Source organism: Lycorma delicatula, chromosome 8 (assembly GCF_047948215.1).
Source record: "Lycorma delicatula isolate Av1 chromosome 8, ASM4794821v1, whole genome shotgun sequence".
In the NCBI taxonomy this organism is placed as follows: domain Eukaryota; kingdom Metazoa; phylum Arthropoda; class Insecta; order Hemiptera; family Fulgoridae; genus Lycorma; species Lycorma delicatula.
In genome coordinates this window covers 26,667,664-26,682,012 of record NC_134462.1, presented here as the reverse complement: position 1 = coordinate 26,682,012, position 14,349 = coordinate 26,667,664, and the positions used below count along the sequence as shown (strand labels likewise).

Here is a 14,349-nt window from a genome sequence, read left to right as displayed (position 1 = left end):
ATTACTAAAGATGGACGAAGCAGGAGCGATATAAAATGCCGAATAGCACAAGCTAAACGAGCCTTCAGAAAGAAATATAAGTAGTTTACATCAAAAATTAATTTAAATGTCAGGAAAAGATTTTTGAAAGTGTATGTTTGGAGTGTCGCTTTATATGGAAGTGAAACTTGGACAATCGGAGTATCTGAGAAGAAAAGGTTAGAAGCTTTTGAAATGTGGTGCTATAGGAGAATGTTAAAAATCAGATGGGTGGATAAAGTGACAAATGAGGAGGTATTGCGGCAAATAGATGAAGAAAGAAGCATTTGGAAAAATATAGTTAAAAGAAGAGACAGACTTATAGGCCACATACTAAGGCATCCTGGAATAGTCGCTTTAATTTTGGAAGGACAGGTAGAAGGGAAAAATTGTGTAGGCAGGCCACGTTTGGAATATCTAAAACAAATTGTTAGGGATGTAGGATGTAGAGGGTATACTGAAATGAAACGACTAGCACTAGATAGGGAATCTTGGAGAGCTGCGTCAAACCAGTCAAATGACTGAAGACAAAAAAAAAAAATTGAAACTCTGTGTATGATTATTATGGTTTTATTCCATTATCACTTGGTTTAGAAGATTCACAAATGTGAAGCAGTTGCCACATTCAAGGTCTATTGTTGACCCAAAAGTAATTGGAGCATTTGCTATGTAAAATGTAGTATGGGATTTGCAAATGGTATTTTTAGGAACAAATGACCGTTTTTCTCTGTACTCAGCATATTCACAAATATGAACATATGGAAATACAAAAATAAAATTTTCAAGTTAATTATATCTTTTTAATTTATATTTAGGTATGGGCACCAAAAAATTATCTGAGAGCCAATGTTTTTATTCTGAAAATTAATTTGACTTTATGAGAAAGCACAAAATGTATTTTAAACAGAAATACATGAATAAAATATTAACTATTTGATAAAATATTAACTATCCATGAGAATTTCTAAAAACAGTATTGCATGTTAACGGCAATTTTAGTGGTAAAAACATTAATAACTACATTTTGGTATTCCTTACTAATATAATTGTATTAAATTTAGATAACATGTAGATTATAATTCATGTATCAACTTTGTATAGTATGATATATTTTTAGTGGTTTAATAAAAAACTTAATTGTTTAATAAATGCATTACTTTTTTAATGCAGTAAGATGTTCGAAATGGAGAGAATAAGGTAAAATTCTATCTCCGCTTAAAGTTTTTCTTTAATTATTCATTATCTCGATAGTGGTAAGTATATCGACTGTCGTATTTTCGATAGTAACATAATGATTGCGACGTAATCATAGCATGAATATACCGTATCGTTGTAATATTTGTTTTAATGGAATAGGTTGTAATTAACTTTAACAAAGTCAGTTTTGTTAATTTTATTTATTTAATGATATTTATTATTTTTAGAGATATTTATAGAAGACTGAATTGAAATTATGTCTGGATACAGAAGAGTAAATTATTATGAGCTTTGCCGCCTTTGTACGTCTAGTGAAGGTACTAAAATACATATATTTAGAGAAGAAGGAAGGAGACGGCAACTCCCCACTAAGATACAAGTTTGTCTTCCCCTCCAGGCAAGTGGAAGTTATTTATTACTATCAGTATTTAAAAGTTTATGATGGGTCGTTAATTATTTTATAAATTTAATAAATAACCTAACATTTTATTTTTGTTAAATGATAAACAGAATTTCATTTAATGTCTTTTTAGATTTTATTCCGAAAAACCATTGATTTACAGTACTCTGATTTTATAAGGTGTAAATTTTCTGTGTCACTTGTTATCTGAATTATAATTACGATTTTGATCGTGTCAATATGTTACTAACCTAATCTTAGTTGATATAATGCCCATATATTTGATCTAATTTTAGTTTTTGTTTTGGTTCTAGTAATGTTACTTGTTCACAAAATGAGTAATTTAAATTTTTTTCTTAAGGTTAAGAATAGATCAGCTTTTGCTGGTCAAATTTTTTCTTTGGTTATGTGTACATATGTGTTACAGTATTGTGCACATATCTTGTAATGCAGTTATTCTTTTTACACAGTTGCCAGATGCTTTTAACTTGATTTAAATATAGGTGGGTAGGTATGAGTAGTATTGGGTTAAGAAGTACTTGTGATGGGTTTGTCAGTAAGTTCTTATTTGTGCACTAAAAATTTTATGATTAACTTATGTTTTTTATATTATCAATTTTATCTTATGTTAACTAAGAGAGATCCTTAGACCATTGTCAGATTTTTTATTAATTCCTTTTTAAGTATGAAAGTGATGCCTTTTAAGATTTTGCGTAATCAGTTTTATTATCCTATTCATTTTATGTAAATTGTTGTTTTGACACTGAATATTTATCAATATTATGTATATTCTTATTGCATTCTAAAGTACAGGTGGAAAATTAGTGTTTGTTTGGATCATGTAAAGTACAACAAATAAAACAAAATTATCCATAGAAGAGAAGTGTAAGCATATGCTTAATAAATTGTGAATTATCTTTTGAAGTTCTATCCACAGTGAAAAATTGTCATATTTTGCCATCAAGTAATGTGAAACGGCTGAAAAATCCTTGAACTGTTACGTATTTTTAAATTTGATTGATTTTTTTTTTCTATTTCGTACTTTCCATTAGCTTAGCCACACTCCATTTTTGTCATGAATTTTGACACTGATATTTTTCTACATTATAACTTGTGTAAATCCAAGTTTAAAGAAATAGCTAATTATTTTTCCCACATTTAGGTCTGTTTTCTTATTAAACATAAAAATTGTATTTTTGTACAAGAAAAGCAATGATTTGGTGGTGGGTTTTCTTACCAGGTTGCTGTAGTACATATTTGTATGCAGAGACTATTATCCCATTGGTATTATGTAATAACAGTTTATTAATTTATGTTATCTGACTGCTGTAGTGGCCCTACAGAATCAATATTTCTTTCTCTGATTAGCCTTACATTAATTCATTTCAGTATTGTTGTGAGTTTGTATGGTTTTAAGCCTTGGTAATGAATCTGTAGAAATTGTCAAATAAAAGTACAGCCATTTGGTTTCTACAAGATTTTGTCATTTTTTTAGCAAACCAACAATGCAGTAACAGCCAAGCAAAGAAGCTATTCTTACACTGACTATAAAATGGAGGTACAGAATTCATGCTTGTAATGAAAATAGAAGTTAGAAGTTTTACATATTTTTAACTAATTTTAAGGAGACAAAATTTCAATTGTAATTTTTGCAGTTGGTTTACTGATGGTTCAAAGAATTCACTAGTTTCGATTTCTTTGACTGGCAACTTACTACACTGTAAAATACTTATGTGGATTGAACATGTACAAGTAGGAGATAGGTTTACATTGAATGAATAGCCATTAAGTTACATTGAAGATCATAATGCTACTGTTGAAACTGTATTACTATCTTTTACTTATTTTATATGAGGAGGAGTTAATAATCTACACATGCTAGAAAAAAAATTTTTACAGAATATTCATCTAATAATGGATGTTAGGGGGTTTGTGTAAAGATAAAAATTAAATCTTTGTTGCTGCTGTTCTTGTAGTTAGCAGTTACACTTTTAGAAGTAGTAGGTAGAGTAATGAATTAAACCTGTTCAACAATAGTAGTAAAATTGTCAATAATGGAGTGCAGCCCAGTTAATAGTTAATACCCCATTTCTTTCTAACAAATAAGAAAATATTTGTTCAGGTCAGAACATAATTGTACATGATTTAGCTTTCATCAGACTATGTGTAATATAAAATAAATTGCTTCAGCATTTGCTTGGAGGTGAATTGAAGAAAATAGGACAAAATTGATTAGGGTTGTATTTAAAAATTATTAAATTCAACAGAATAAATTGTCTAGTTCTTTAAGTATAAAAACTATAATTTTATGATGTAATAGTGGATAAGCTATATGACAATAATAAATAAGTAAAACAATTTTGAAGTGTTAGTAAAAAAAAACTCAGTACATATCTAAATAAATTTAACATCTTTTTCAAGTACGTACTGTTTTGTTTATCACTTATTAAACTGGTGTTGAAGATATAGATTTTATGAAGACAAAGATAAATTATGATTTTTATGTTATTAGTATTTAAAATAAGTATTGAATAGATTTTTGAAAAAGTGAGATCTATAGATTATTTCCTTTATTATTGAGTGGCGAGTTTTCATGTTCTAATCTCCAGGTATAATAACATTGTAAAAATTAAAAGTTTCTGTTTAACCTGAAAATACTATTTAATTATGTTGCATTGGCTTATGTAAAATAGATAATTTGTATTTTATTTTTGTTGACTGAACATGTACAAGTAGGAGGTATGTATGTTTGCATTGAATGAACAGACATTAAGTAAAATTGGAGATAATAATGTCATTGTTGAAATTGCATTATTATCTTCATTTTATATGAATATAAAATAAACATGAACCCTTTTGTAGAATTTTGCTTTAACATGAAAGTTGAGTTACATGTTCCAGATTTGAGACAGTTGCTATATTATTTTAATGTACTTATCTTTGTTATTAAATTAAAAAACAAAAGTGTCCTTGAGGAATATATTCAAATGAGAACATAAATTTCTATTTGCAGTATTTATTTTCTGAAATTCAGAAGTTACAAGTATAAAACCAAAAACATACATTTTTCATACCTATTATGAATTTATAGTTAGATAGTTGGGTTTCCTCTCAAGATTAATTTCTTTTGTCAGATACATTACTGATTATTATGTGTTTATTTCATTGTTTACTCAGTAGAATGTTTTACCTCATTTTGTGACCATTTAGAATTGCATGATACATACCATATTTTAGTGAATATAATACACAGCTGTATTTACCACACTATTTAAAAAATGTACTGAGTAAAGGTTAGAAATATACTATGATGAAAAATAATCATGTATGGTGATTAAAAAAAGTAATGTTAAAACTTGGGAAAATTTATAGTCTAAATATCAAATGAATTAGTTCTATTAAAATTTATTATTAGCTCCTGGTTTTTGTCATCACCTTTAAATGCTTTTGCAAAGATCTTTATTTATTCAGAACAGATTTTTTTACTTTAAATTGTTTGGAGATCTAGTATATCTACCATGTGTTACTGTTTGCATTCAAATACTTTTGAGAAAAATTGGCAAAATATTGCATGAGTATCCTGGCCATGCTGGTCAAGTCAGGATTATCAAACTGAGATTTGATGAACAAAATTTTGAAATTTTAAATGAAACGATTTTTGTTTTTAGGGACTTGCTTATTCTCTGGGGAAAATGTAGGAAAAATGTTTGTTTAAAGACGATCCAAAAAAATAAAACTAAATTTAAAAAGGAACTGTTAAAAACATTGAAAATATAAAGTATAACTTTTTTGAAATAATGAAAAAACTACTTCTCATTTTGGGTCCAGAATATGATAAGTGTCAAAGCTACTTAGTTTTAATAACCATTTTTTCTTTGTTGAAGAAACAAATTTTTTTTTTTAATAATAAAAAGTGTTAGAGCAAAAAACAAAACACAGAATACATATTTTTCAGTAATGGGTAAAAATTTTAATAACAATTTTTCAAAAAATATTTATATGTAGGTTAAGCTTAACAAATTTGCTTCAGTAAAGTTTATTCTAAATCCAACACCCCCTTCAATACAGGCTAAAATAAGAAAAAAAAAATTTTCTGCATTTTGGATCTGGGGGTCTGTAATTTTAAAAAATGTAGATATTTCTTGATAGCTATGTATGATTTATGTATATAAAGTATAAACTTTGAAAATTAAAAAAAAAAAAAAAAATAATATTTAAACCAAATTGAGGTAGAGCAAAGTACAAAAACCATATATTTCAATTGAAAGAGGTGACAGTTGATTTTTTGAAAAAAAATTTCTTGTGGATTATTTATGTATGTATTTTTGGTATCAAATTTGCTTTAATAAAATGTTTTTTCTAAAATGCCTCTGAAGAAAATCGAAATTGGTTTTTTCACATGACCCACTCCTTTAACAAATTTAAAAAAAAATTAATATGATCAGTGCCCCATATATAGAAATATTTGAGCTAATTTGAAGAAAATTGGTGTGGTATTTCTGAGATGCAAGACCAAAAAAACAGTGTGACACATATGTATACAGATTCATGCATACATATTTATGGTTTTTTTTTTGTCAGATTAAACTAGTTGGACCTTAAAATGTAAAAAATTGATAAACCCGATATTTTTTACAATGATCTATTTTTTCAATGATCACCATACTTATCCCCGTAATATACCTATTCTAGCTACAGGAGTGTGCAAATTAATCCAAACACAGGGGATTTTTTGTTTACTTCTATCTTGTGTCTACACTGCTTAACTACATCTGTTCTTTAAGATATCTGTGTAATGTGAGTGAGGTTATTGTTCTTTCCTTATTTAGCAGTTTTCATATTATAAATAGAGTTTAGTAAAAGTTTATTTCATTTTTTATTACAGTGTTTTTTGTTCTGCATGTCTTGAATATATATGTCATAACTCCAAGAAAGCATTCAAAAATTGCTTCTCTTTCTGAGCATATCATGATGACACAGTGACAAACAGCTTCTGAGTGTGGTGTTGGACTAGAGTCAGGGAATGTTATTTTAAAACAATTGAAAGAAACTGGTTCCTTTCACCTCAAAGGAAACATAAATGTGGCTGTTTCTACTCTCTTACAGGATTATTTGTGAAAAAAAGTAAATTTGATTCAAAATTATCTACTGTGGTCTTAAATTGAGAATTAGCAGTCACTGAACAGATTTACACGTGACAACCGAAAAACCCTCAATTCTTGCAGCTGGACAGAAAGCTCATCGGCCAGCTAAAAAACTGCTTTTAACACCAGCAATTTGCAAAAAAAAAGCTCTTGTGGCCAAAGTACATGCCATCTGGACCAAAGAAGATTGGAAAGGTTTTCCAATTTTTTTGGACTTCCAATCAAGGGCAAAGGGTCCATAGATTAGAAAAGCATCAAATGAAAATACAGGGTGATTCAAAGAAACGGGAAATTTTTTAAATTAACTAACAATGAAAAATTTTTTTAGAAAATTAATTTTATTTCATGTAATTGTACAAATGTTGCCATTTTAGGATACATACATTTTAGTGTATTTTTTAAAGATGACATCTTGCAGGTGACCTCCTCTTCTACGTAAACACTCACGAAGTCTCTTCGTTAAATTGTTCATGGTTTGACGTAACATCTCAACTGGAATTTCCACAATTGCTTCTCGGATCTTTGCCTTCAGTTCTTCCGTTGTAGCAGGTCTACTGTGGAACACTTTGCTTTTAAGGTGACCCCACAAAAAGTAATCGCAAGCTGAGAGATCAGGCGATCTGGGAGGCCATCTACTGTCACCATTTCGTGAAATGACACGTTGTCCAAACAATCGGCGTACAGCTGCCATCGATATTCGTGCAGTATGTGACGTTGCTCCGTCTTGTTGAAACCAGGCTCTGTTAAGAATTGATGGAAATCTCTTTTGTTGTTCCACAACAAAGGTTTCAAGCATGGCTACGTAACGAGCTGACGTCACTGTAATTGCAAGATCGTTGTCATCCTCAAAAAAAAAAAAGGGCCTATAACACCATAAGATGACATAGCACACCACACAGTCACTTTCTGGCTGTGGAACGGATGCTGGTGTAGCTGCGTAGGATTTTCTTGTGCCCAGTATCTGAAATTTTGCTTGTTAACAAATCCACTGAGGTGGAAATGCGCTTCGTCTGACATCCACAGTTCGTGAACAAACTCTTCGTTATCATTTATCTTCTGAGGCATTACAATACAGAATTGTGCTCGCACAATTCTGTGTGGATGGAATTGCAAGTCTTTCACTAACATTCTTCGAACACTTGAACTATGCAATTGTAAAGATGCTGAGAGACGACGGATTGACCGATGTGGACTTCGTGTGACAGCATCTTGTAAAGCTTGAACATTCTGTGGTGTACAGACGGTTCGCTCACAGCCTGGAGGTTTTTTTTTCATTGCCGAACCAGTTTCCTCAAAATTAGATATCCATGTTTTAATTGCATGTGCTGATGGAACACGGTCGTGCCGTCCCAGATTAAAATGACAGCGAAATTCTCTACGCTCTCCCTCCACACTGTCATTGTTTTTGTAAAACGCTTTGATAGCAAATGCACGTTGCGCACTGCTCCAAGGATCCACGACAACTAAATGGCAGGTTAGGTTAGAGAGGCTGGCGCCACTTATCAAGTGGTACCAATCGCCCAAGGCTACCAACACAACTTTCAAAATTTCCCGTTTCTTTGAATCACCCTGTACATCACCAGCTTATATCCAACTATCACTTGCATACCCAGAGAAAAAATGTTTTGGGGTTGTTTCACATTTAAAGGCCCTTGTTCATTACTTAAAGGAGGTAGTTTGTTGAAACGTAATGGCTATATCAAGATTCTGAAGGAAAGTATTCTGGCACAACTTCAAAACAAATTTTCTTATGGTAACAGAGTGCTACAACAAGATTCGGTGCCATACCACACTGTCAAAAAAGTGGAAAAGTTTTAGAAGAATGAAACATTAAAGCTCCTGTCGCTAGGCACTCCCCAGACTTAAACCCAGTTGAAAATCTTAGGGCAGTAGTCAAAAAACGACTCTCAAAGATGAATTATTCCATAAAAATTGATACCTCATTAAAGCACTAATATCAGTATGGTTTCATGTTGAAGTCAAAAAAATATGTAATACACTTGTTGAATTGATGCCAAATCATGTACCTGAAGTAATTAAGAATAAAGAAAATATTAATTATTAAATATTCACAAATTGTACAGGTATGTTCTTTTTTCTAAATAAAGTTACTTTTTATTAAGTAACATCTGTGTTCATATTAATTTGCACAGTACTGTGTATTCACCTGGAAAGTAAAGAAAGAGTATGGTTGTAAACTTTTAGAGCAGCCCTCATTTATGTATGTACAGACCTTACTCTTCACTTAATGGACTGATGGAGATCAGGTCTTATCATGTTTGAGGTAGTTCCTGTAGTGGTCCCTGAAATATTTTCTGGATAAGTGAATGATTCTTTAAATAGAAAATTACATTGCCAGCTTGGACAGTATTTTTGTCATTGCTGGTTAGTATTGGCTTATAGCAGCATCATGTTATGTATCGTGATGGGACAATTGATTCTGATGTTTACAGTATTTTCAAGTAAAAATTCAAGAAATTACAAGAAAAACTTGGGTAATTTGTATTCCTATATTTCAATATATATTTTTTGTTGCCTCTCTACTTTGTTTTTTCTCTACATTATTTTTTTATCAAAGCACAGTTAAAAATACAATAAATATTCACTCATTCTAGAAAAATTTAAAGGTTTTTAAACCCCCTCCAAAAAAAAAGTAAACTCATTAGTTTACAAAATACTTATTTCTTAGCAAGGCAAACAGTAAAAAGTGTTTGGATTTCTTTCAAGTACTTTTTTTGTGAACAGTTTTGTGGCTCATCCAAACTTTAAACAAACATGAAATTGAAGAATGTTAAAATAAATTTAAAAAATATAAAATAAAATTTATTAAAAAAACTTGTGCTAAAAATTAATAAATGGTATTTTTTTCAGTTAGTTTTTAATTTTTGGCTGCCAAGTTAGGTTGGGGGTTTCTAAAACTTTGGTACCTTGTTTTTAACTTTGTGCCAATTTCTAAAAGTTGAAAAATAAAGAAATGAAAAAAAATTTTTACTGCAATTTTTTTGAAGTTGGTTTTATTTTTTTTTAAAGTTATTTCGGTATAATTTTACCATTTGATTTTATATTTTTAAAGAAAATTCTTTTTATATCTGGAATTTATAATTTGCTAATTAACTTAGTTTGTAATTAATCATTATCTTAAACCTAATAGAATTTATCACACTTTGAAAAAGAAATTTGAATAATCATTATCATTTTCATTGCAACTGACCACAACTCTAAAATATCAAAATCTGACAATTTTGTAGGTACATATTTTTGTTATTAATTAATTTGTACTAAAAGTAATAACATTTTTTTTATAAATTATAAATGTATATGATATATTTATGTAATGTAATATGTATAGAATAGAGTGAATATCTAATGTGGCCAATGCTTACTTGTTAAAGAAGTCATTGCCCTTTAATTGATGGTAATAAAGCCATTTGAACTGCTTATTGACATAGTTTCTTATCAACGATTATCATTATCAAACACTTATTGTAATCAAATACTAGAAACATATGTCACACAGGCTTTTGTGCAAGAATTGATTAGTATTTTCAATCATATTGATTATATATTCTATAAATTTTATGTTTATTGTTTGTGTACACACTTGTATGTACATCAGAACACATAGCAGCAAATAAATATTAATTAGTTCTATTATGTTATACTTTGTTTACACTAAAACTATTGTTGAATTGTATTTACAATATTAACCATACTTCTGAATACAAAGGTTTTAAAATCATATATATATATATATATATATATAAAATGTGTGTTTGTGTGTGTGTAGATTACTATTTTCTTTTTACACATTATGTTTATTATCAGTATTAGTATGAATTAAACATTTATCAGTTATTACTGATATTTTTAATTCTCTTAAAAAATACAACTTTTACATCATACATTATTCATATCCTCTTATACTTTTTTAAGACTGCTTTTTTTAATATTAGTAAAGTAGTGATATTTTACTGTGGTGATAAGTGTACCCATAAAATAAACATTTGAGGACACATCTAGTAATTTTTTTAAGATATGTTAGAAAAGTACATGCAACTGTTTTACGACTAACCTACAGATTGGAATTGCTTCCATTAAATTAGTTTTCTTGAGAAGCTACACACCACTGGAAGTCCTCAGATGGGATTGTTATGGCTGACTAGTCATAGGTTTTTCAATGTTGTCCTTAATTTCAGATGGATTTTCAGTTGGGGAAAAATAATTTATCTATAAATAAATATTATTTTTTGAAATAGTGTAATTTTTTGAAATCGTTAATTGTACCATTATTATATTGTAGCATCTCAATAAGAAGTTAATTTATGATTACCTATTAGTTAGTAATAGTATTTTAATGTATAAGCATTCATTCAGTTCATAAAATTGATAAATGAATAAAAAAGTCTCTAGAACTCCAATCAGGAGAGTAGGGGGAATGTAGAACCACTGAAATACCATACTGGACAAAATTCTATGATGGAGAGTATCAGATCACAAAAAGTGTTCTCATGTAGTTCCCGATCATCTGTAATGCTTTAACATGTGTGAACAACAATTTTCCAAGCTTTTCAAGGTCCTCAAGAGAGTAATTTTGATAAACAGTTTGTTCTTGCAACATATTCCCTTGTGAGTAATCACTTGGCTGTCAAAAAATAAAAGAATATCAATTTAATTTTTTATAGTTCATTCTTACATTTTGAAGATGTGATGTGAGGTACTTGTGTGTTAATTATGTCCTTGATGTTAAATTTTAGGATCGTACTTGAAAATCTATGATGTGTGCTTGATTTATTAAATTTTTGAGAAAATTCAGATCACTCTGCTTGCAGGTCAGGACATACACACGTAGCCTTTCAAATCTTATTCTGCTTGACTGTGAGGTTTTTTAGAACCAATTTTGTATACATTTTTTACACTTTCAATTCCTGGATTAGAATGTGAACAATAAAACAGTTTAAATTCAGTTTACTAGTTAACATTCTGAGTGAGATATGATCTCACTCACTCCATTAGAGTTTTCATGTTTTTGATAGAAAAGGTTTACAGCAGAACTCTCCATCTACAGTTTCATGGCTGTATAAAAATGCCTTTTGCCATCAAAAGACTTGAAATCTGGGTAGATCCTGATTTCCTTAGACCTGTTGTACATTCTCATAAGTTTGTGTTGAATTTTCACCAATTTTTTCCTTGTGTGATTTTATTACTCAGCTAAGATAGAATATCACAATACTTTGGTTTTTAATTTTGGGTGGAAGGAGAAGTAGAATCCTGTAGGAGTCTGAAACTGCTATTCATGTAATTTTGTATATTTTTTCTTATAATAGAAAACATAGAAAACAATTTCAATATCATTATTATTATTATTATTTTTTAATTGGAGGGGTTATGGGACATGACTCTTTTAATAGGAAAGAAGCACATACATTTTCTCCTGCTTAATTTTTTGACAGTAGAATATGCTTTGAAAAAAGTTAGAGTAATATGCAACACATAATGTTTTGTTAATTTAGGGGTTTGAGAGCAGTAGAACACACAAACTACTGTTTATTCTATATGATTTTTTTATGAAGGTAAAACTCTTTTTGAAAAAAAAAATATTGCAGTATTTCAATTTTTTATATAAATTGGATCATAACAATAGTTAAAAATCTTTAATCCTCTTGATGGTATGCTTTTATCTCATAAAATCAGATTCCAAAAATTGATGGATGTGTAATAAACAGCATTCTAAAATCAGACTATTTATATGCATCTATTTTCCATTTTGTTGTGAAGGAGGGGTACCAAAGGTAACAAAATTTGGGTTACATGGAGTTAGATAATTATGAGTTAATACTCATTGATGTTAAGAAACAAAGTATTTTTATTTTTACAAGATGTCATCATTTTTATTATCTAGCAAATTATTCTGTTTGATGTAATATCATTCTTATGTGTAACTGGAATTTACTTACACCCACATTTTAGATTATTTAATAAAATAATAGTAACTAATTAACTAATGAAGCTAGGGGGGGTTTTTATAATTTTTTGTTAAGATATACTTTAATGCATTGCGATAGCCGAGTCCAAAATCATCATTTGCTGATGCACCAAATAAAAAGTGTCTAATTATATGTATTCTTGTGTTATGCAGGTTTGTGAAGATGATTCATTGCCAAAGATAATATGTACACATTGTGCTGATAAATTAGAAGGCTTCTATGATTTTAGAGAAACATGTATCAATGCTGAAAATATGTTAGAGGGGTATTTTTCAACTCTGCGTCATTCAGAGGAATTCATTCGTGAGGGAAAAGTGAGTTTTAACAAATACTACAATATTAATATTTTTGATTTCTTTCTAGCTTGCCAGCATATTTTATATGTTTTTGGTCAGTGCTGTCCTGTCCTAATGATACATCAAATAAATTATGGTTTTTTAATACTTGATTATTTGAATTTGTACCCTTTGATTATTTTTTATGTAATATTTATGCAGACTATATTAATATAGGAAGCAGGGAAATACAATCATTTTTAGGAATTTTATATTTTTGTCTTCATTATTACTGTAGATAGTTATGTTGCTCATTAATCTTTTTATGATGTTTGTATGGGATTGTTTTTTTTTTTTAATTTTTGTTATTTTATGCAATTTTTAAACTCATAACAGCTGAAACTTATCCATATTAGAATTTATTTATATATGATATGAATTAAAAAATAATTAAATATGGTCAAGGTGTAAAAATTTTAAGACAAAAATTAAGTTAAAGAAATTAAAAGTTGAGGTTAAATATTATGGTAAAAAGCTTCAAGATGTAAAAGATTAAATGAGTTTTATTATCATATTTTATGTTTTTTAATACATACTTAAAATTCTCAAGATTAGGAAAATGTGGCTCACAAAAGTGACTGACATAATTTATGACTATGAAATTTATTATTGTAATGCTGTCATTTTTTAAGTAGAGAGGTTGTTATGTAAATTTGTAGTTTAAATGATACATGATACATGTTTTTACCCATATTATAACTGTCCTATTTAGGCATGCCAAGGGTACTGGGTTTAGCAGTCTACATATACGTATCAAAGGTTATACACTTGAGATTGTGCAAAAAACTACATATTGTGTAAATTAATTGAAACAAGAAAGATTATTTTTGTATATAATTATTTCTTTACAGTGGGGAGGAAAATTACATTAAAATGATTTTAGTGTTTATTATTTTCTTTTCAATATTGTGCAATCCATTTTCCTAAGTTGGTTGTTACAGATGGACCATAGGTTTTCATTTAGAGTTCTTATCGGGTAAATTTCCACGGCAGTTAAGTACTTTTAGCCCTTTTGTCCTGAAGATATTTGTTTTATATATATAAAGGTGGTATTCTGTAAGATCTGATTAAAACACAGCAGATTAATCAGGCTGATAAATCAGGTCCTAGGTGTACATTACTGTCATATTTGGTTTGATTCCTGCTGATATCCTTTTTGATGTTAAAAACACTTTTAATAGTGTACGATGAGGCACAATTTTCCACTCACTTAAAAGATGTGGCTTAAGTCTATCTGAGGAGGACTATCGAATGTTATCTCGCCAAAGAGT

At 29.1% G+C, this 14,349-nt stretch overlaps 1 protein-coding gene across 1 annotated transcript in view; it reads left to right on the top strand.

Moving 5' to 3' along the window:
* The first annotated feature begins 1,361 nt into the window (after positions 1-1,361).
* LOC142329257 (uncharacterized) overlaps positions 1,362-14,349 on the top strand; it is a 37,831-nt gene continuing 24,843 nt past the window's right edge. Inside the window, exons 1-2 of the mRNA XM_075373677.1 lie at positions 1,362-1,612; positions 12,896-13,057. Coding sequence (XP_075229792.1) covers positions 1,472-1,612; positions 12,896-13,057 — 303 coding nt within the window. The 5' untranslated portion in view covers positions 1,362-1,471. The remainder of the gene's footprint in view (positions 1,613-12,895; positions 13,058-14,349) is intronic.